General features: G+C 41.9%; 1 protein-coding gene across 2 annotated transcripts; it reads right to left on the reverse strand.

Moving 5' to 3' along the window:
- Positions 1 to 213: 213 nt before the first annotated feature.
- On the reverse strand, positions 214 to 21083 carry LOC120794100 (phospholysine phosphohistidine inorganic pyrophosphate phosphatase). Of its 2 annotated transcripts, none has more exons than XM_040134766.1 (7): positions 20900 to 21083; positions 20425 to 20612; positions 19529 to 19682; positions 19343 to 19406; positions 19137 to 19229; positions 17387 to 17478; positions 214 to 720 (listed from the first exon to the last, which is right to left on the reverse strand). In XM_040134766.1, exons 1-7 carry the CDS (start codon positions 21028 to 21030, stop codon positions 624 to 626), a joined length of 819 nt encoding a protein of 272 aa, XP_039990700.1. In that variant the 5' UTR covers positions 21031 to 21083; the 3' UTR covers positions 214 to 623. The 2 variants fall into 2 exon arrangements, with proteins under 2 accessions (XP_039990700.1, XP_039990701.1); XM_040134767.1 differs by lacking the exon at positions 20900 to 21083 and adding an exon at positions 20752 to 20864.
- Between the last annotated feature and the right edge of the window lie 343 nt (positions 21084 to 21426).

Below are 21426 nucleotides of genomic sequence, written 5' to 3' on the forward strand. Positions count from 1 at the left end.
ATTGTACATGTTTTGTGTAAAGGGAGTGAGCGACAACAATATTACCTATGTATAACAGACTACTTACATTAATTAGTGTATGTTAAAATGAACTACAGCTACATTTCCATTGTGCATTTCCAGTTTAACCAGTTTAACTGTTTCCATATACAGTGGCTCCAAAAAGATTCTGACTGTGTAACATTAGCAGGGAGTCCGAACACACAGCATTACTTTCCCTTTTAACTGTCAGTCAGCAGCAGGTTACAGGCACATTTATTTCAAATTGAGGTATCTTATCTATGCCAGTCATGTACAGACAAATCTCTCTAGGGTCTCTAAAGGGTTCCAGACTATCTTTGCAGACCTGGACAATACTTCAGCAAATTTCTCTTCTAGTACACTCTGTGTGGACATGCAGATGGGTGGGCGTTTCCCCATATTTGACGGTAGAAGGAGTGCTGACTGTTACGGTATTAAGGCGGTATTTTAGTTTTGTACTGTCTTGAGACGTTCGTTGGAATACCGTGATGCGGTACACCCTTCCCATCAGACACAACACTCAGAGCTATGTGAAAATACTATGGACACTAGCCTGTATCACCCTGGGTCACAGTAAGTGGAGAGTGTCCACTTCCTTGAAATCAGTGGCCCCTCTGACTGAGGATCATATTCACAGCCTGGGCCAGGTTGTCCACAGTGCCGTCGGCTGTCACCGTTGGGTGCCTCTCATCACTGGGCCTGAGGGTGGAGAAGCAAAAGCACACACTTAAGGACATGCAACACGGGGAAGAAACAGGAACAAACAGTCGCCACACAAGGGTCAGTAAACAAGAAGGGCCAGCAGCTTGATGCTATCAGCCACATTAACAATACTGAATGTATAAACTGGAAGAGAGCAGGACATGATTGGCTAGGAAGAGTCACGAAAGGCAAAGCTTGTACAGAGCCAAGCAGAATTACTCTACAGGCTGTCTTTGAAAGCTTAAGGGGAATGTTTTGGTAATAAATAGGGCGTGTGTCCTCTCCAAATGATCATAAGAGTTCACTTATTGTCAACAGCAACGTACTAAAAAAAGTAAGCTTTTCTGGTGAATTTTCTCTGTGTTGCTCTCTCCACACTACAAGGTGTCTGTGCAACTGCTTGCCAAAGGCCCCCTGCAGGGTGGTGCATGTTTTCTCTCTCTCTCGCTCTCTCTCTCTCACCAGCGGTCAGACGGTGTTCCCGACTTTTCTAGTATATCTGCGGGTAACTAAAATAAACCAACTGTGGACTTTTAATGAGAACTGCTAATTCCAAAAGTACCCGATTCTAAAAATAAAAGCAAGAGAATAATTTGGTGACTTAGGTCAGTGGTTTCCAACAAGGGGGGTCAGGACCCAATTTGTAAGACACACAATATAGTAATAGAAAGGAGAAGAAAAACATACTTTTTCTCCAAACTTTGCTTTTTAGCCATGCGCTATGGAAGTATCAATCTCAACAATTGGATATACTTTACTGAATAGTTTTACCTCTACAGGCCATGAAAAAATTACCAACTGGTCCGAGAGAGGGGAAAATAAAAATCACTCTTTTTTTTAACCTCTCTTGGCTCACAGACATACAACTGGCAAAGGGTAGCCAGCAGACATTGCTTCTTTTTATAGGGTGACAAGCTTTTATGTGTCCAATTATTAAGTCTGTTTACTAGGGATGGGTTATGAGATTGATGTTAACAGTATGTTGTACACAGATAATGTATCCACATGTGAATAGTATATTCATGGAGAAATGAATAAATGATAATAATAATAAACCAATAAACAAAGATCACAGGCCAAAAATGTCATGAACCACTGACTAAGGCTATTATCATAATCTGGTTTCAACCTGGTTTCCTAAATAGTGGAAAATCTATAGGAGGTATGGGGCAGCCTTGCCCCCCCGGCTGTTGCCATTGTTTGGCTCAGTGCCCAGGGATGGATGCAGATATGGCTGTTTAATCAGCTGGTAGGGGAAATGTGATCCATTTGGCGTGGCACCAGGCCCGGGCCGGAATGCAGGACCCTTTTCCTCTCCATCACATCAAAAGACGGCGACACCCTCTTCATTCATCTGCAGGACTGCCCAGGACTCCTGCTCATTAATGAAGTGATGCCTATAGATCCGCCCACCGCGGGCTGCCTTGACAAGACTCTGTGTGCTGCCTCTGTCGCCCATTCACGGGCTAGACCTCCAGATGGGGAGGCTTTGTCTGGTCCAGGGTGTGCGGCACACACCACCATTAATCCTCCCCTCTCAGAGCTCGCAGAGGACCATGGCAAATATTTGTGAGCCGCCCAAGTGTAGCGATAGAAAGAAGAGGCCTGTGGGGACGGGGGGTGCGAGTGGGACTGGAGGGGTGGAAGAGAGGTGCTGAATACTGAAGCCGCAGTGAATATAGGGAAGCTGTGCCATGTGTTTACGCATGTCTGTCAGCCTTCAGCGCTTGGGTTATGTGAGCTGGTCTGCTAATGGTCGAGGTGTTATGTCTCCTGTGCTGGATTACTCCCACACCCATTTTCTGCCCAAGGACTGATTGAGTTCACACACGCACGTACAGCCACTAACACACAAGCAAGTTAGTCACATGGCTCTTATGTTTCAAACACGGAGGCCAACGGCATCGACCACACTGTCTCTCCAACCTCATGCTCCTTTAAATCTCCCCTGGCCTCTGCCTTTTAGATATGCACACATGCACGTGTGTGTATTCATTTTGCGGCTTTGCCCCCATTGCCATGAATAATGTAGGAGTAACCAGGTCACTGTTACCATGCAAAATTCAGCACAATACAGCTAGTGTTACTGATGAGGTAATCTGCAGCTCTCTGTGTATCCTTCAGCTCAATGCAATATCAATACACCTGAAGAGATAGGTTTGGTCCCCGAGCCTGATGGACCCTGCACAGCCATCGCGCAGGGATGAGGTCAGCTTTGAGGTAGGAGGTGGGAAGCAGCCAAGAATTTAGTTCAACGCAGCTGCCACCATATCGAAAAACTAAAAAGAAAAAAAAAAAACTGCTCCAGAAAGTGAGTAAATGATTGCTAGGGCTGGGTTGCGAGTGGGCAAAGAACTGCAGAGGCAGTGCAGGACTTTGGATGGATTTGAGGATCCCAAGGTGAAGATGTCACCTTGGTAATCTGGGAACTGGCAATGGAAATTTTTCATTTTTCATTACGAATGCTGAATGTGTATGTTAAACGACTGGCTGATTCTTGGAGGATTTCATAGGAATCCACCCTAAAACTAAAACCTTCTCTTTCCAAAAAACAAATCACCTATCACATCAGTCAACAGGTAATCTGAATTTCAGTGTGCTTTAAAAAAAAAAAAAACAGGTACATAAACTTCTAATCTCTCACAACAGCTATGACATGACAGTGGATTGAACAGGTGTGCAAGCTGGACACGAGAAAATGCGTACCATGTATATATTGCTCAGGCAATTTAAGATTATAGTGGCTTAGAGTGTCATATGGAGAGATATATAACATGATATTTGGCTCTACCAAACACGGAGATTCATTTTTATAAGGACAGGCCATGCCGGCATGAAATGAAAGTGGATACGAATGATTCAGTGAGTGCACTTGTGTGTGAAAGTAAGCTGTTCATGAAAGAGAAAAACAGATCAGGCATGATACAGAAATAAGGGAAACAGAGGTTGTTTAACATTATGATATGCGGGTACTGTCTTCTTTGTTTTGCTCGGATATTTTCAGTTCATTGTCAAGGTAGCTGACCGCAGGGTGAAAGGCACGGCAACCTTCCTATCAGTTAATGCTTAACAAACTGGCATATAAACAAAGACACACATGCGCACAGAAGGAAGCAAAACTGTCACACCTGATTTCAGTTTACACTTCTCCCTTGCCCTCATCACCTTTGCTGAGTATGCCTTTTGCTTCACACGGTGCAGACAAAGCAGATAAGGCATGCATGAAGGCAGAGAAGAAAAGTTCAACCTGAGGCAAAAAACGCATGTACACGATACTCAGAACAACGTTTTGATCTGAAGGCAGTGACAGCGCAAGACAAACGCAGACAAATTTGCATCGAAAAAGAGGGCGAGGATAAGAAGTGGAAGGTAACCAACAAGGATATGACACTGACAAAATGCAAGTAGGCATGTCACTTAACACCTAAAAATGATAAAAGCATTAAGTTTTCATGATGTTATTTCCTCTGTAAAATCCTCTGCCCCAAACACGTAAAACTGTAATACCCTCACTATTTTGTAATGTGTGCCGTCACCTGGCTTTACAGTGGGGAATGACATTTATAAGAGTTACAACAACGCTGAAAGGAAACGATTCAGCCGGCCAGCGAGAGACGCAGAAACACTCAACCCAGTTCATTGTGTAGAAGTGCGTTTTTCATACCAGACCAGTGAAGGCACCATTCAGGCAAGCCATGTGGGTGACATAAGATACTAACACAAAACAAAGCTTTCTCCCCTTTCTGCTGCTCAGTCATGTTGCAGGAGTCTTGGCCTTGAGGGTGAGAATGTGATCACAGTTTGACTGGCCCTGTTATAAAGAAAAAGGTCCTGGGAGAGATTGATGCGGTATCAGGATCCTCAAAAAGAGCGGAAGAGACAGAGTAGATGACTCCAGGCAGCTACGATGTTTCAGCCTGTTTTTATCATCAACATCCACTTCAGCTTCACTTTTGCTAGTTCTTTTCTCATCTACCTGATATTTACAGAGCTGCAAGAGGACACACATTACACCCTTGAGGGAATACAGCTGCAGCCTCTTATGAAAAAAAACAGCCTAACTGAACTGGGGAAAACCACCATGTTACGTGCATGTTATGGCAACAGAAACGACAGATGCTGAGCTGAAGCCTTCACATCCTCCGCGGAGTTTGTGGCCATGTAGCAACCGTTATCATTTTATTGTACAAAGGCTGTATAATGTTGAGTCATGATCAGCAAACAGCTGCGGTATGCTTTTTCACACTTTACACAGACAACGCTTCTTTCCAATCTAGCAGGACACAAAGGGGATTCCCTGGTTGCCGCACGAAGAGTCACTTGATTTTTTTTTTTCCATCCTGTTGCTCTATGAAAGCCTCCTGTGAGTACGAGTGATGTCTCTGTGTGTGAGAAAGACACATAAAGAATATCCTGAACTGTCAAAACCACCCACTGGAAACTTTCTGTCTTTCCCAACCACAAACAGATCCGAGGCTAAACGAACAGGATATAAACCATAAACTTTCACTTTCTGCCTCTCAGAGACATTAAAGTGACTCCACTAGTGTTTTTGCAGGTTTTTATGTCTAAATCTTATACACAGTAGAGCTCACAATTTCAAATGCCTGCCGTGTAGTATTAGATTTTCTGAAGTACTTGTTCTGCCTTTCGAGGAGCCAATGATTTCCGTTCATTTCCATATATGAAAATCAATTACCAGACATCCTCTAGACCAGTTGGTTCCCGATTTTTCTTTCTCAGACTGACCCCCACAGCCTTATCAGATGAGCTCAAGTACCCCCTAGCATCATCTTCCAAATACAGTATGTTCTAATGAGTGGATTTTAAACTGGATGTCATTTCACACTATTAATTGTGATATTGTTAAAGTATTTTTTTCATACAACTGAACTGTCAGTGTCTAGGCTGCTTGGGTCAATTTTATCCATACTACTAGTATTCGACCATTCAACCACTCATCCATTACTTTTAACTATTTCAACCTTTTATTCATTACCTTTAGCTATTTCAACTGTTTATCCATTGCTTTTAACTAACCATTTTGACTTCTCTGCTCACTTGGTAACTAGTTTTTATGCACTCTAAATTGAAACATATGGTGTTACAACTTACTCAGGGTGATGGCCAGTTTACTGGTTACTGTAAACTTATTAAAGATCAACATCACGACATTTGTAATCTTATTTAACTGTTGATTTTTCTCCGTAACAAAAATATGTTGATATATATATATTTTTTTTAATCAAATCACAATTTCTGTTGAGTTGAGTTGAGTTAATTAGCTGAGCTTTGCTTATACCCACAGGAAAATGCAGAAGTACATCCAGCAGTGCAAGTACCAAGGGTTGGGACACACTATTATTTTTTTTGTCAAAGTTCCATTATTATTGCGGTAATGCAGTGCAGTGAAGACTTATTTCAGTCTATACTGCATTGTCTTGTAACCATAATTGAATTTTGGGAAAAATAAAGGCACATTTAACATTCATGAAGATGAATTACAAAACTCAAGCAAGTTTCAAGACTCTGCTCATAGATTTCCATTTGTTAAAAAAAAAAAAAGGAATCCAAACCAACGCCTCCCTGGAATGTAGGAAAAATACATGATGGCTTGCAAAATGTTTACTTGTTCTATAATAAAACTGTTTGTAGTAAATATTAAAAACATGCACAATCATTAATGTGGTCCTTTAAACTGTAACTTAACATTAGATGTGATAAGCTGCCACTAAAATAGCACACTTGAATCTCCAACCAAACTGTGGGCAGTTGCACTGCAGCTGCTGCATTGATTTTGATCTGCTTTTTTTTTTTTTCTTTTCACAACTGTTCATTGTGAGTCCCACAATTAATGAGTACAAGGCTAAATCGGTGGGGTGCTCCTTTCTTGTGCTAAGCTAAAAGTTTTGTAACATCCTCTAGGAGTTATATATTTCACTCTTAAAAAAGTCATGACAGAGCTATAAACTGTTTCACTTGATAAGTATGGCTCTTGTTTATTTGACCAAATAATACAAAAGAAAACTCCCTTCATCATTTCACAGCTGTCCTGTCAGTACCATGCTCAATATGCAGAGCTTCATGTGACCTAGATCTAACCATGCTCTTTTCTTCAGCATGTTATGAGCCGAGCTGCTGATGACCTGCAGAGCATTCATTTGTGTGCGCCTCTATATCTCACAGTGTATGAGCGTTTTGTTAGTGGTAAAGGACTGCTGAGTCACCTGCTTCTTAAACAGAAAATGCAAACACGCGTGCAACCACACGCAAACCGTTGGCTGCAAAAAATGGCTGCAAAAGAAACCAGGCAAGGGCCCAAGTCCCCCCCCAGCCAAGCAGCCTGTCTATTGGTAATTGCAAGAGGGATTGGATCCCCATTGAAATGGCTAAGGGCCTGTGCTCATGTATTTAAGAGGCAGGGCTATGTTTCAGGCTGCCATCTGTGAGCTTTAGTTCTCCGATTCTCTCCCACTCTCCCTCCTTTTCCTTTTCTTTCTCTTTCTCTTTCTCTTTCTCTCTCTCATGGGTGGAAAAGTACCGACTAGGGGCTCAGTGGCCAAGGCCCGGCCGGCTCCTTTGTCTCGCTGTGGGAGTATAGTCTCACTGTGAAAAAAGCTTTGGTTAATTATTAATATCTCATTGACTTATAACGGCTTTAAAGGAACCTGCAGGCAGGGGAAGCTGTCACCCCAGGGTGGTGAGGGATGGCAGGCCAGGCTTGGGCGCCCAGTGGAGTCTCATCAAGGTCTTTAACCTCTTTGTGCAGCTAATGCCTCCATCCATCTAGAATCTGTACTCAATCTGTGGTGCCCTGTTATGTTATTATGTCACGTCTATCTGATCTAAACAGAAATGTCCAGAGAGAATCCAATGTCCACATGAATGCTAGGTATATTCAAAATACCCTTGCCAAAGATTTCTGCCAAAACATTGTAAAATAAACAGTTTCCGTTGATATCAAAATTAGGGTTTATCTTTGCATGTAACTATGTTTGCTAAATTGAACTATTTGCAATGAACGTTAATGGAAAACCATGCTAGTAACAAACCACATGGCAATATATTGTATATGGCTATGTATATAGCTGCACTTTGGCTAAATATAGCTGCGTTAAGACATATTTTGGCTAAATGTGGCTAATATAGTTTTGCTTAGTCATATTTTGGCATAAATATCAGGGTATATACTGAGCATATAGATGGACAGCTGGAGTAGTGGTCTGAGAAGTTTAGAACGGTAGTTATATTCCAAATACTGATATTTTTTGCCAAAATATTGTAAAATAAACTGTTTCTGCTATCACAATTAGCATGCGATTTTTGCACGCAATTGTATTTGCTAATGTTCATTGCAAACAATAAAATGGCTGACCCTGCTAGCAACAAACCTAATGGCAAAATATGGCTGTGTACATAGCTTTATTTTGGCAAAAATATGAGTTTTAAACATAGTGAGCATATAGATGGACAGTGGAGAAGCAGATTATGCTGCATTAGTGGTTTTAGAGGTTTCTATGGACATTTTGGACTTTTTTGCCATGAGTCTTGGTCACCACTGAAATACAATGCAGCTGTTATCCATCCAAGTTGACTGCAGCTGCTGTTCTCTGTGAGCAAGAGCAAACAAGCAATAAGACTCAAAAATCCTGTTTTCAATGGAATATTCTTATTAAAAAGCATAGAAATATGAATGTAAATGTTAGGAACAAAAAGACCAAAGATTAAAAAAAAAGACAAAGTAGTGTTGTGTCTCACGCCAACAACAGAGTGCTGGCTGGATGAGGAACTAATTCCCAGAATTGATTATGTTTACATTCCCCACAAAACTGCTGATTCCAATCCATGGGATTGAGATGAAAACATTAATTTGGAACTAAATTAATTACCAGGACTGTATGGCATTGTGGTAAATGCTGCCCTTGACCACAAATCTGATTTAACCCATCCTTTATATATTCAAAGACAATTTAAGTAAACATGACATCTTAATTTTAACGTTCATATGCACTGTAAAAAAACTTGCTCGTTTGTGAAAATTTTAATTGCTGCAATCCCAAGGCCCTACAAAACATTTTAAAATGAGCAACCCACCTTCCTCTGCACACGAATGGATAAGGTGGGAGTGTGCAGCCAGGAAAGAGATCAAACCAACAAAAGCCGGCCTTCATGTGTTATCTGTTAAAAAGGAGGGAAATCCAGCAGTGGAGATGGAAACCTTACGCAACATGTATTTTCCTATTTTACCATACAAATATCCTGCCAAGGCCCTGCTGCTGACTGACAAAGGAGATGCTGGTCTGACACTGTGCTTATGTGCATATTTATTCAAATGTATATTGTTATCAGCATTCTTGAATTTCTTGCCATTATACCTTGTTTTGACCACGGTTTACTCAATCTGCCTGTTTTTCCACAGAACAAACAAAACCCAACGGGTCACACTGCTCGATTTCAGTTCCTCTGAATTGATCCGGGGGGACCTAGACACAAAAGAGGGTCCTTGCGGATTCTGATTCAGTTCAAATACCATATATTGCACATAATATGATTCACTGGATTGGTGTAAACAGTCTCTATGATGGTGAAGACGCAAACAGACCTCACAGACACATTCAGAGATACTGTGGCTGTCCAGTTGACAAGCTTTTAAGTTCACAGTCCACGGCCTCAGCAGAGAAGAATGAAATGAGATAACTTCACTTCCTTCCCACACAGACAAAACTAATGCGCTAAGAGTGGTTAACAGGACAGGGCGTGGGATTGTGCTGCTGTACTGCTATAGTAGACGCTATAAAATGCCTACACTCTTGTCTGCTTAGAAAAACAGTTCACAAAAGGTCAATACAGAGCAGTAGCGCAGAGAAACTGCAGCTCACGCATAACTTGTTCTCTCAAATTAAATCCAGTTCTACAAATTTGTGCCCTAGAAAAAAAAAAACAAGGTAATTATAGGCATTCTCAGGGGTGAAAGAGCTTTCGTAATTGTCTGGGTGATGCATACAAACAAGGCCTTGAAATTTAGTAATTCACATACATTCCAGACGACCACTCCCTGTCTGACGGGCACACACCTGAAACCATGTACATTATCATGGCCACTGAGGCTATAGGACACCAGCGGAGGACTGAAAGCTAAGCTAGGCTGAAATACAGTATGTACCTGAAAACCATCCCAGGGGCAGCGCTCAGTTTATAAAGGAGATTAAGCTGCAACCACAGCCATGCACAGAATACATGGCTGCCCTGTCAGGGTTCAGTGTCACAGATCTGCACGGGACAAAACCCATCCATAAACCTAACACTGCTGTGCTGTGTTCAGTCTAATGTCGGTTTGGTTCAGAAGAACAGAGATCTGATCTTTATGTAGACACAAAAAAATGCAGTGAAATGTTCTCACTCTTCCATGGAACCTTTCATTCTGTCAGCTGTTCAACCTGTATATTTAGTCAGGGTGGAGAGCTGGTAACTCGCTTTTGCATAAGCGCCCTGTGTACAATAAAAAAAAAAAAAAAAAAAAAGACGTATCAGACGTTGCAAATAGTGTTAGTGCAAACATAATAAGAAAAATTTATACTAAAACCTACTGGGCAGAAACTGGAATAGATGATAAAAACAGTAAAACAGACATCAAATTAGCAGTAAATAATCCATTTCAGAGGCTTGTATTAAAAGATTTAAAGGCAGAATATCTGTAAGATAGTCCAGATGTATCACCATCATGACATCATGTAACAGAGCAAAACATTTGAGGGCTTTTTTTTATTTGCCAGGCTAATCTTTGAAATCAGAAACCTCCAGAACAAGTTTAAGTTTAGATCTTGTGAAAAAAAATTTGATTTCCTGTACTGTAGAAGTTATGTTAAAGGAACAATGTACAGTACAACGTGTACGTGTATATTAACATTTACATTTACTCATTTGGTAGACGCTTTTGTCCAAAGCGACCAACAATTGAGGTACTCGGGGTTCCCAGTGTCTTGCCCAATGACACTGCAGCATAAGGACAGGAGGATGTGGGGGTCGAACCGCCAACCCTGCGACCAGTGGACAACATGTTCTACCACCTGAGCCACATCCTCCCACATATTAAGGTCAAAGCAAAGAACTGTTGACTGTGAGAGCCGTACCTCAGTCTTATAATCTGTTTGCTCAGGCTGAAGGGCCATTTGCTTTCCTAATGAGCTGTCCTTCCCTCTATTCGCTGCACCGAAAATGGCTTTGCTTGCATGACTTCATAGCGGGTACCAGTGGAAATCTGCGCTGGATATCATCACTCATCATAGGTTATGTGCCCGGGGCTGCTGGGAGGGAGGAGGGAGGGCTTCGGCCCACGCTGGACACTGGTGACTGATTCCTCTGGACCTTAGCTGACCTGGACCCGACAGAGACGATTTTACAGTTTACTGGTGCCAGGAGATGTGAAGAAGGAAGTCTGTCTTAAGTTGTTAAACGCTTTCAGTGCCCTCTTTCTAAGAAATGAAGTGCAGCATTCAATACCACTGCCTGATGTCCATGAAAGAAAGACTTAATAGGTCACATTAGAGGAATTCACTGTGGCATCAAGCCACATACTTTTCACCCTCATTCTACATCCATCCCAGGCCTGCCGGTTCTGATGACTCTGATTATAGGAGTAGCAGTTACAGTGATAGCTCTGATTATTTGCATACCGGCCATCTGGTGAGAACTGTGAGTTGTAACTGGTGTTATTCAATGCACAATGTTACAGAGTTCACACCAGTCGTGGAGTGGAAAAAAACAGAGAGTGAAAATGTATGTATGCATAAATGTACTGCCATAGTGACACCATGAGGCTGTAATGTAATTTTCTTGTAAAATGAACGGCTATATATATGTAACATGATATAAATCAGCTAATTTAGACTTAGCTTACATTTATCTGGTGTGGCTACAAGGCTAGCAGCTGAGATATTTTTGGAATGTGTGAAAGCTCACAAGTATGATGAATAACGCAAGGTTTTCCAGGTCTTTCCATTCCGTCAACTTGGCATGGATACAGCAATAAAAATAATGAAATGTTTTTTCTTCGGCACTTTCTTTCACTTAAAACGCTAATGTTAGCATGTTTGTTTTCCTAAATAGAGTGTGAGCTTGGAGTGGCAGTGCAAGTGTAACTCACGCATAGTGCGGAAAAAAACACAGAAGGAAAACTAATCTGCATGGCAATCACATGGCCACCGGACCCCTGGAATGCTCGCTTCCTGTTTCGTCCCTCTATGACGGCCGCAGACAGATAGTGCACGAACCAGGGTGCAGTTTCTGCAAAATGGTTAGTAGTTTGTATCATCAGGGACTAGTTCTCTCTGGAGAGGTTTAATCTGGCCCAGCCTGCCTGGAAAACAGTTTCCCAACACTCACATTAGCAGTCAAGCGTGGGCCACAGGGAGAGGTTTACAATGTAAACCATTTTGAAGATGGTTGCTGCTGTGTGAAAATGTTTGCTGTGCTTTCTCTGCCAGATTCCAACAGGAATCCAGCAAAGGTTTCTGCTAACTCACTAGCCCTCATTCAAAATACCTGCATCAATGCTGCGTTGGCACCTGACACATCAATATACTGTTTTCTCTTCGGCAGAATTAAAAATGCCAATGCCGAGGGTGTATGTTTAAATCAAAGGCCTGAAATTCTGCTTCTTTGATCGTCACAGATATGAAAAGAAACAGACAGCATGCCGAGACTAAAAGATTCAGAAACTAATTCTATTGGCTAGGAGTAGCAATTAAACTGTTTCACAAATAGCGCATGAAGGAACAGCATGATGTGAGCCTTCTTTTATGACACTTCAAAGATACCCAGCTCTGTTCTGAAGCAGTTCTTTGACAATAAGAGAACAAAAACAAAGAACAGAGGACTACAAACCGCTGGAGATGACGATGTAAAACAGACTAACATATATGAGTGTGCCACTGGACCAAGAGAGCAAGGACGACATACTCATAGTCTGAGTGCTCTGCCAGTCTCGTACACTGGTAACAGTTTGAAGAGTCAGGTGGAGTAGTACGCTGCTGTGTAGGGTTGGGTATCATTCTGCAGCCAAGTTGACACTTTTTCTGGGTTTTTCTGTACCACTACAAAACACACTTCTTTAAAGCTGCACTCATCAATGTTTTTATAGTAACAATGGATCAAATGACTACGTGTAATGTGAAAGGGGTCACTCGTGGTGATGAACCCTCAGAGAATAAATCACCCAACCCTGAAGTTCTTCTCGGCTCTACAGAGCTCTTTAACATCTTTCAGCTTATTGTTTGGGTTTTATTCCCGAAAATTTTACTTTCAGCGCTCACGTCAACCTCATTTCAAACCTGAGCAGAAAGATAAACTCACTGTTTGCTAGCTGCCCATTACCAAATGGCGATTGGCTGGTAAACAGAGTGGAATATTTAATTTTCCTCAGCTGCTGATGGAAACCAAACCAATGCAAAAAGGAGCCTGAGTATTGGACTAGAAAGGTGGCCAGAAACATTACTCCAAAAAGAATGTTACCAGTGCTCCACACTTAGTGGATGTCTAAGTAGGAAGCTATTTTCTGACACGTTTAACATCTAAACTTTGTGAAGTTGTGTCCTTTTGTGTTTACAGCTCGTCCCACTTCCCCCAAGTGGCCAAAACATCAATTAATACAGCTTTCATACCCAATTTGCTTACTACAGACACATTTGTCTACAAAAAACTTATTTTTAACAAAATTATCCAAAATTCTCGTATGCATCATTGTTAGGTTCCACTTAAAACCAACAGAAGTCCAAGAACTTTTCCTAACAACAGATGAGCTTTATCAAAATAATCAAAAAATGTAAATCCGGAACTATCTGTTTGAAGATTAAGCAGATAAGGCTAACAACCTTCCCAAGCATTTGGTGCTGATTTTCAACATGTAACGATTGCAGATACTCTGTGGTATGGACAGAATTCGGTATTAAAGTATTAAGTTCTGATATGCACCTTTAATTAAATTCAACACATAACTACAGAGCCGGCAGAGCAGGGGTTGGACCAGAGCGCAGTGTCGGCAGATTGTTCCCATGCAGCTGATTAACATCCGCAGTCAGATCTCCATACTCCCAATCTAATTTCCAACCACTTTTTGGTGGTAGGCCCCTCTTTGCAAACCTGTTCTATATTAAAGAGCAAAGGGTTCTCTGGCTCCCCTGAGGGAAGTGCACTAACCTTTGCTTGTTATTTAAGCACAAGAGAAGGCTGACGGCTAGCAGAGCACTCCCCTAACACTTCTATTAAAATTACCCCTATATTGCACCTACAGTCTTAACAGCCGTTATTTGTAGGCATTGAAGACATTAACGTGATTATAACAACATGGATCCATTTACCCGAAACCTGACGTCTTAAAAGACTGTAGCATTAAGTCAGATTATGTCAAAGTAAACACAAATGCCACATTTTTCTAATCTTACTTTCTGAAGAAACCCACGAACAGGTAGCCAAAGGTAGTCAAAGCAAACTCCAACAATGACTGGATTCATTTCAAAGCATTCACCTGGATTAACCTGTGATTCATTTAATAAGAGTTAAGAATGTAAAAAAGCAGACAGTGAAAACACACAAAATAAGAAAGTTTCTGTGTTTGACAGATCTAAGTAAGGCTTAAAGCATTTCAGCTCTTTTAAAGTAAGCTGACATGATTAGTTTTGTCTGTGATTTGTATCATTCTTTCCCTTCCTGTCTTGTCACCAGGCCTGAGGTATTTGAAGCAGTCTTTTCTCCAAGCGTGATGGGAACTGGAGGCCTGCGCAGCATCTGGTTGACTTGGAAACAGCTATGTTTTCATAGATCTGACTGCGGGTTTATGGCTGCTCCCAGCAAGCCCGGGGTCACTGGGCCTGTTTGGCTAAACAATGTTAAATCTCACATCTCCCCATCACTCACAGTCCCAAAGAAACACTGTTAATGTCACTGTTTCTCTTCTCATTCTCAGGGACTGTATATAGCCTAATAAGTCTAATGAAAGATCTGGATCTTTGTCTATGTTTAATGTATAAATGACAGCCTTTCGAGCAATAAATTTTAATTTGATGCCCAATCTTTACTTCCTATTATTGGCTGGGCTTCAGAGGCAGAAATCCATAAATACGAAGATAAGTGTCTTCTTTTATTGCTCACTTACAAACATGATGCAATAGCTTGTGCTGCAATAAGACACATGAGTGACACTGTAACTTCAAAACCTTGAATGCAGTCATAAATATAGCACTTTCGATTCGATAAACATTTTAGGGCCATTTTACTGTGTTGTTCTGAAAAAACAAAACAAAACAAAAAAAAAAACATGGAACCTGTTATATAAAAGCTCTTAATCCACTATGCTGTAGTGTGTCTGTATATGCGTGTGTTTCTCCATATATAAACTCCATTCACCAATCAGTCCATAAATCTAGACCACCACGGCTGAAACACAATATGTCATGTAACACAGACCTGATTCCACATATGTTCTTGTGCGGGACACAGCCCACTCTTCTAACCAGTTCTCTCTCTCCTCCGAGAAAAAAAAAAACCCTCTGGGTGAGCAATGATATCATTTTATCTGTTTATCCTGTGTTTAGTTAAGTATCTCAGACACTGTTCAGAGTGTGAGTACACTGGAGCTGAACTGAGCTGCTGGGAAAAAGATTATGAGGTCACACAAACCAGATGGATTCAGCTCAGTCCACTGAGAATCTGCATTAAGAAAAACAAACAAAAAAAAAAACAACAAAAACAATTCAGCCTCCTATACTTGTGATGACCGAAACACGCCATACTGTTAGCTTTTAACACACGTACCATGGCATCGATATTTACACATGCATGCACGCACATGCCAGCAACATACAAAAAAAGCACAGGAAAGTGGAAACCCACACCCACATACTTCCCTCATGCACACAAGAATAACTCTCTGTCCTCTGCACAGACAGAGGACAGGTTTTACAGTGAGTGACTGTGCTCTTAGTACAGGATTAAAGCTGACTGATGCTCAAGCAGATTACTCAGCGTTCTCTGGTCACATTACCAAGACCCGCATGCCAGTGCACAGCAGTGGGGCCGGTCAGCAAGCATGATGCTTTTCAGACTAAACCGGTGGTTTATGGCCAAACAAAATGGTAGAGATATTAGGAAAGAGGTTTTGATGTACTCCACGGCACGGGTGGAAAGTAACAAGGCGCTTTTATTTTGATTTGTTAAGCACCATTCTTAAGTACAATTCTAAGGAATATGCACTTTACTTGAGTATTTGCAACTGTGCAACTTCATACTTCTATCCTACTAAATTTGAGAAGGAAAAATTGCAACTTTTATTCTACTATGTGTACTTGACAGCTGTAGTTTCCAATTATTGAGTATTTACATGCAACGCATGAGACAAACTCAAAAAAATATGATGCAATGCAGTATATTAAAATACCTAAAAAGCAGTACTAGTATACAGTTTGCAGTAGAAGAGTAGTTTAATCTAAACCACCAATACGCATGAGTATTTAAGAACGATTTATCCTGAAATGGGCAATTCTAGGTGAGTACATTTTGCTGCTAAGACCTGTACTTAAATGTTTAATTTTTATGTTGTGGTATTGCCACTTTAACTTAAGTAAAGAGTTCCACTATTGCGTCACAGTAAGCGGTGCTGTGTTTGAAATGAGAAAAGTGAAAAAAAAAAAAAAGAGGTTTTCAAGGTTTTGCAAGTGCAAAATAAAAAATGTTCAGGATTCCCCATCCATTTTTATAAATATTTCCTAAGTGCACATATAAAACTTAGGACTAAGGTAGTATTACATACAGAAAAAGCATTAAAAACACCAGTTACCATATGAATTTAAACATACATTATAAGTATATAACACTGTCCCCTCCTTCTTCCAGTCACTTTTCTCTTTTCCTCATGCCACACATAACTTCTAAAATAATCAGCCATATGTTTCTGTAATTACACCATAAGAAATGCGCCTCAATGATCTCCAGATTTTGGACCGTAAATCCTTCGGTGACTACGACCTTGTGGGCGATGAGACTTCAACATGTGGAGAGAATAAAGCTATTTTTGGTGGAATCTCAATCAAATAAACAAATCCGGAGGACTGAAGGAATGAGGTGGCTGGCTCACAGGAAGTCTGCGCGCTACGGAGGAAACTTTGGCTCGCAAACCTGGTGTGAGGGTGCCCTCGTCTGACGACAAGCTAAATAGATTTTTTTTCCTGATTTTACAAAACAGTCAGACTAGCTTCACAGTATGTACAAAACGTGGGAAGGTTTTTAAAAAATGCATTGAAACATTGTCCACCGTTACATCGATTTCTTCAAATGTGCTTTTCTAAAAGCAGACAGATTTAAAATATGGATAATGATTTATGTGATACTTTATGTTAAGGCATAAATCATATATTTCTGCGGGTAACATAAAAAAAAAAAAAGTAATCTTCTTTACCTCCAGGCCTAAAAGCACAGATTAATCCAGAGAACAAGCTGGTCAAGGACACTTCATTTGGGCACATACTGGCATGGTTAAAGGATATTTGACGAGCCAGTAGGGACACCTGTTGCCCAGCAGTGGCCAATAAGGAGTCATGTTCAGGTTTGGATTGTGTCGAGGAACCCATAGTTCACTCAGACACTCTATATGTGCGATCAGGAACTCACTGACCTGTATTTGCCAGTCCTGACTTGTACACCTTTCATTCCACAGTGCTGGGCCCCACCTACATCATTCACCAGATCGTCCCCAATCATCATCACCTATGAGAGGAAGGAGAAGAAAGAGAGAGAGAGAGATCGTTAGAATTTAGTTGAGGGACTTTGTACATGCTCTCATGCAGATGGGAGTTACAAAAATGTAAGATAAGAACCGAATTATCTGCCTATCTGTTCACATCTGAGTGCATATGTTAAGGGGATACATAGGACATAAGCATTCAGTATATTTTTTAACATTTATCGTTTTTGTGATAAGAAAAAGTGAACTAGTTTTAAGCGCTGCTCCAGAGCTGAACAGGAGTGGCTGACACAGGCGGGAACCCAGCATAAGGGACGTGCTATGAATAAAAGTGAACCTAAACCCGTTAGGTGCAGTTGGTCATGTAGTAAGAGAACCACCGCACCGCAAGGTTGACTTTACAAATTCAGCAGAGACACAGAGCAGGAAGAGGATCGGGGTCAGGGAGAGAGCCGGAGTTGGTATAAAGAGCTCCTCAAACACAGGAGGAGAGCCGTCTCACTTGAGTGTGTCAGACTCAATCTTCCAACTGGAGTCCAGCTGTTTGCTCTGTGATAGGAGTCAAAACTTCTGATCTGACAGGGATTCTTGAGTTTTGTAAAGGAAAGACCAGAGGGGGCAGTTTCACTTTGTTTAGTAAGTCAGTGACTCTACGAACAAGGAAGGTCCAGTAAATGCACCCTTGCGTTACCGTCTCCGCATTAGGAAGGTGAGTAACTGAAGGTTTTTGGAATGGCGGCAGACGTAGCTGCGAGAAGGTCCACGTCTCAGTGAAAGACAGGAAATACAGAAAATGGAGTGACGCAAGGAATGAGATGAATCCAGGTTTCTTAAGCCTCTTTTAAACAGAGATCCCACTACATTGCCGTTAAGACGACCCCTCATTATTCTGGCTTTGCTTCTTTACACTGAACCCGACAAGGACGGCATGTCGCCACACCCATGTGTGATTTTAGATATCTTGCCAGTGCTCTGGAACCAGAGGTGTGACGTGTAACACAACAGAGTCGACCCGGCTCTGTGACTAGCTACCTAGCACTACCGTGTATATGTATACACTGTATTTGTATGTCTACACAAGGGAAGTAACATTACAGTTAACAATGCGTGAAGTCTTTTAGACACTAAATCACAAGAGCTTCAAAAGAGCTTCCTGCTTGTCTGTAGGGAGAATTTTAAAACGCATAATTCAGAAAACTATAACTGTGTGCTTTGTTAGTTAACACTTAAAAAAAAACCAGACCCTTAGAAAGAATTGATGTCATGTTGATTCTCTTTAGCCTTCAGCAGTCTGTTGAAATCTGTCTGAGACTATTTGTGCAATCGTATTGCACAACAGCCCTTGACAGTTATAGTTTCTTTCCTCTTAAATGCACGACTGCAGATGCTGGCTGCTGCGTGTTTGCCGCTCAGAGGGGGGTGACAACAGCAGCTTCCGACTACGGCGACATAAAAGTGCATACGCTCTGCATGAACTGGCCTGTTGAGAGCTGAGGAGCCCAAGCACTTTTTACTAAAATAAGTGCGATTCTGAGCTCACTGACTTAATTCCCAGTCCGGGCGAATGACAATGCGGAGATCGAAGCGCAGAAGACTACCCACGGCGAGAACCTTCATTATTGCACGGCAATCCTGTCCTGGCAATAAACCTGCACATGAAGCACCACCTGTTGTTGCATACCTCATGTGGTTGAAGCCCCATGTCATTGAGAACACTCTGGAAGAACACTGTGGATGGCTTTCCAATGACTTCAGCCTCTAAATCACAGGCATACTGGAGGGCACAGAAAGTTAACAGTAATTAGTCATTGTTCACACGTTCAGAAAACGCTGTTATCTATTCCTGATGAATATGTCATAGGACATTATGCACATATAGTACTGTACCTCCAGAGCTTTCATGTATGCCCCGACATCTAGTTTCAAACCATCTGTCTCCTTGTAGTACCTCCTAGGAAGACAGCAAAACAGCAAAAATATTTTGTCTAGTTCTGAAAAGATATTCAATATTTCACGTCGTGTTTATTGCTTGGAATAGGCAATATACTAAAGGAGAACTGAACATCCGCTTACCCTTTACCGAGGGAAAAAAGCACTGGCTTCTCCAGGCCTATAAGGACCCTGAATGCCTCGTTCAGGTTCTCGTAGGAGAAATTTTCAGCCGCATCTCCAATGACCACGCAGTTTGGGTTGGTCTTGTCAACACTGTCAAACTCCGGGAGAACTCCTGCAGAAGAGTAAAGACATAATTCACAACTGAACACTTAAAAGTGTCACGGAAATCAGATTTAATACTCTTCAGGGTTGGGTCATTTAAAGGTCTGGTGAAATTTTATAATTTTCGTACTGTCAACCATGATACTACGTATTGTCTGTGTAGCCAGAGCCTGATTTATCTGATTCCTCTGTTTCAGAATCCAGTTATTTTCTAAAAAAACGACATGTTGCTTTGTCACAACAAACACGGGCACGGCAGTGTATCATGAGTTACTCTCACATACTCTATCCTGCCGCCAGAAATACTCACTTGTGCACAAAATCCACACCAGAAAACAGCCCGCAAACACATTATGTTTTGGGATGTTTTTGAAGACAAGGCCGCTAAAGTCAGAATGTATTGACGGGCCAACGTTGTTTATTCTGGTCTTTTCACGGGATTTGCGGACAATATCAAACATACAGAGTATCGCCGGTCTTATCCTTTAACAGAAGGAATTTATATTGACATGTGTCTTTCGTGTACAGTTTTGCTGTCAAAAAGAAAGTTTGTAGACATGACTGAGCAGATTCTTAATCATTACAATTTAGCCCTGATGGCCAATTCCTGTACCTGCATCTTAGGAACATGTTCAACTAACTCGTGCCTGTAAGTGGATAGACTTGTCATCCAGCCAGTCTTCGCGGGGCATGTATGCCATGTACGGGACCAGACGCTGTCTCACGAGCCTTTGACGCATGAAAAGCATTACCATCATACACCAGCAGGTGAGGCCGCAGACCCCTCTCCTTGAGGACTGCCGTGGCTGCAGGGGCAGGCGAGAAGACCTCCGGCACAGAGATGTCAAAGCCCAGTCTTTGGAGCTTGGCTACGAACTTCTCCCTGGTGGCCTGGGTCTCGTTGGTGCAGAAGCGCAGTTGCAGGTCAGACGCCTTGAGGCTTTAAAAAAAAAAAAAAAAAAAAAGGGGGGGGGGGGTCAGATTGAGGATAGGGCGCACAGCTTATGTCAACACAGTGATACTGAGATACTGGCTGTCATCACATCCTTGAAAATATAAAGTGGCTGCTTTAATCCTACATAAACGAAGACCCTTTGGGAGCCTTACGAGGATCCGACAACATCCCTAAGTTTCCAGCATAGCGCACTTCGAGTCCACGGGCTCAGCACGCAACCGGGCGAAAGTCTCCCAACAGCGTCTGGAACGACGAGCTACTTATTGACTCACGCTTCCACGGCCTCGATGGAACCAGGGACGGCGATGCCGTCGCCCCCTCCGCTGTCGTACAAAACGCCGCACATGTCCAACACGACACCTTTCAAACCCCTCGCACAGCCTGGCCAGCCCGTGTCAGCCATGACGAGCTGGGAGACTCGAAGCGCATGCGCGTGACGGGAGGAGGGGCCGAGTCGAGCTGTCACGCAGCGGAAACCGGCCGAGTGCCTGTCTAACCTTTGCACCGCACATACGTTACTCGGGTATTTCCATTTCGTGACAGTTTACAATTCTACTTCACTGCATCCATCTGACGGCTGTACTTTCCTAATCAGGATTTTACATACAAAAAAAACAATGATATTAAGCGATTAGTCGATCGGTCGATTAGCTGATTAGTCGATTCTCAAAAAATTAATCGGCGAATGTTTTGACAACTGATTAATTGCCATGAAAAGTGATTTTTTTTTTTTTCCGCGACAATCCCACCCATTTCATGGCTTCAGCTCCTGGGTAACTGTTTGGGGTTATTTCTCGAG

This window comes from Xiphias gladius, chromosome 9 (genome assembly GCF_016859285.1).
Source record: "Xiphias gladius isolate SHS-SW01 ecotype Sanya breed wild chromosome 9, ASM1685928v1, whole genome shotgun sequence".
NCBI classification, from domain to species: Eukaryota; Metazoa; Chordata; class Actinopteri; order Istiophoriformes; family Xiphiidae; genus Xiphias; species Xiphias gladius.

Coding starts and splice junctions, on each gene's coding strand:
- LOC120794100 (XM_040134766.1), bottom strand. CDS start 21,030: ATGGCTGACACGGGCTGGCCAGGCTGTGCGAGGGGTTTGAAAGGTGTC. Junction 19,407..19,528: donor CTTTTTTCCCTCGGTAAAGG/GTAAGCGGATGT, acceptor CTGTCTTCCTAG/GAGGTACTACAAGGAGACAG. Junction 19,230..19,342: donor CATACATGAAAGCTCTGGAG/GTACAGTACTAT, acceptor TGTGCCCTCCAG/TATGCCTGTGATTTAGAGGC.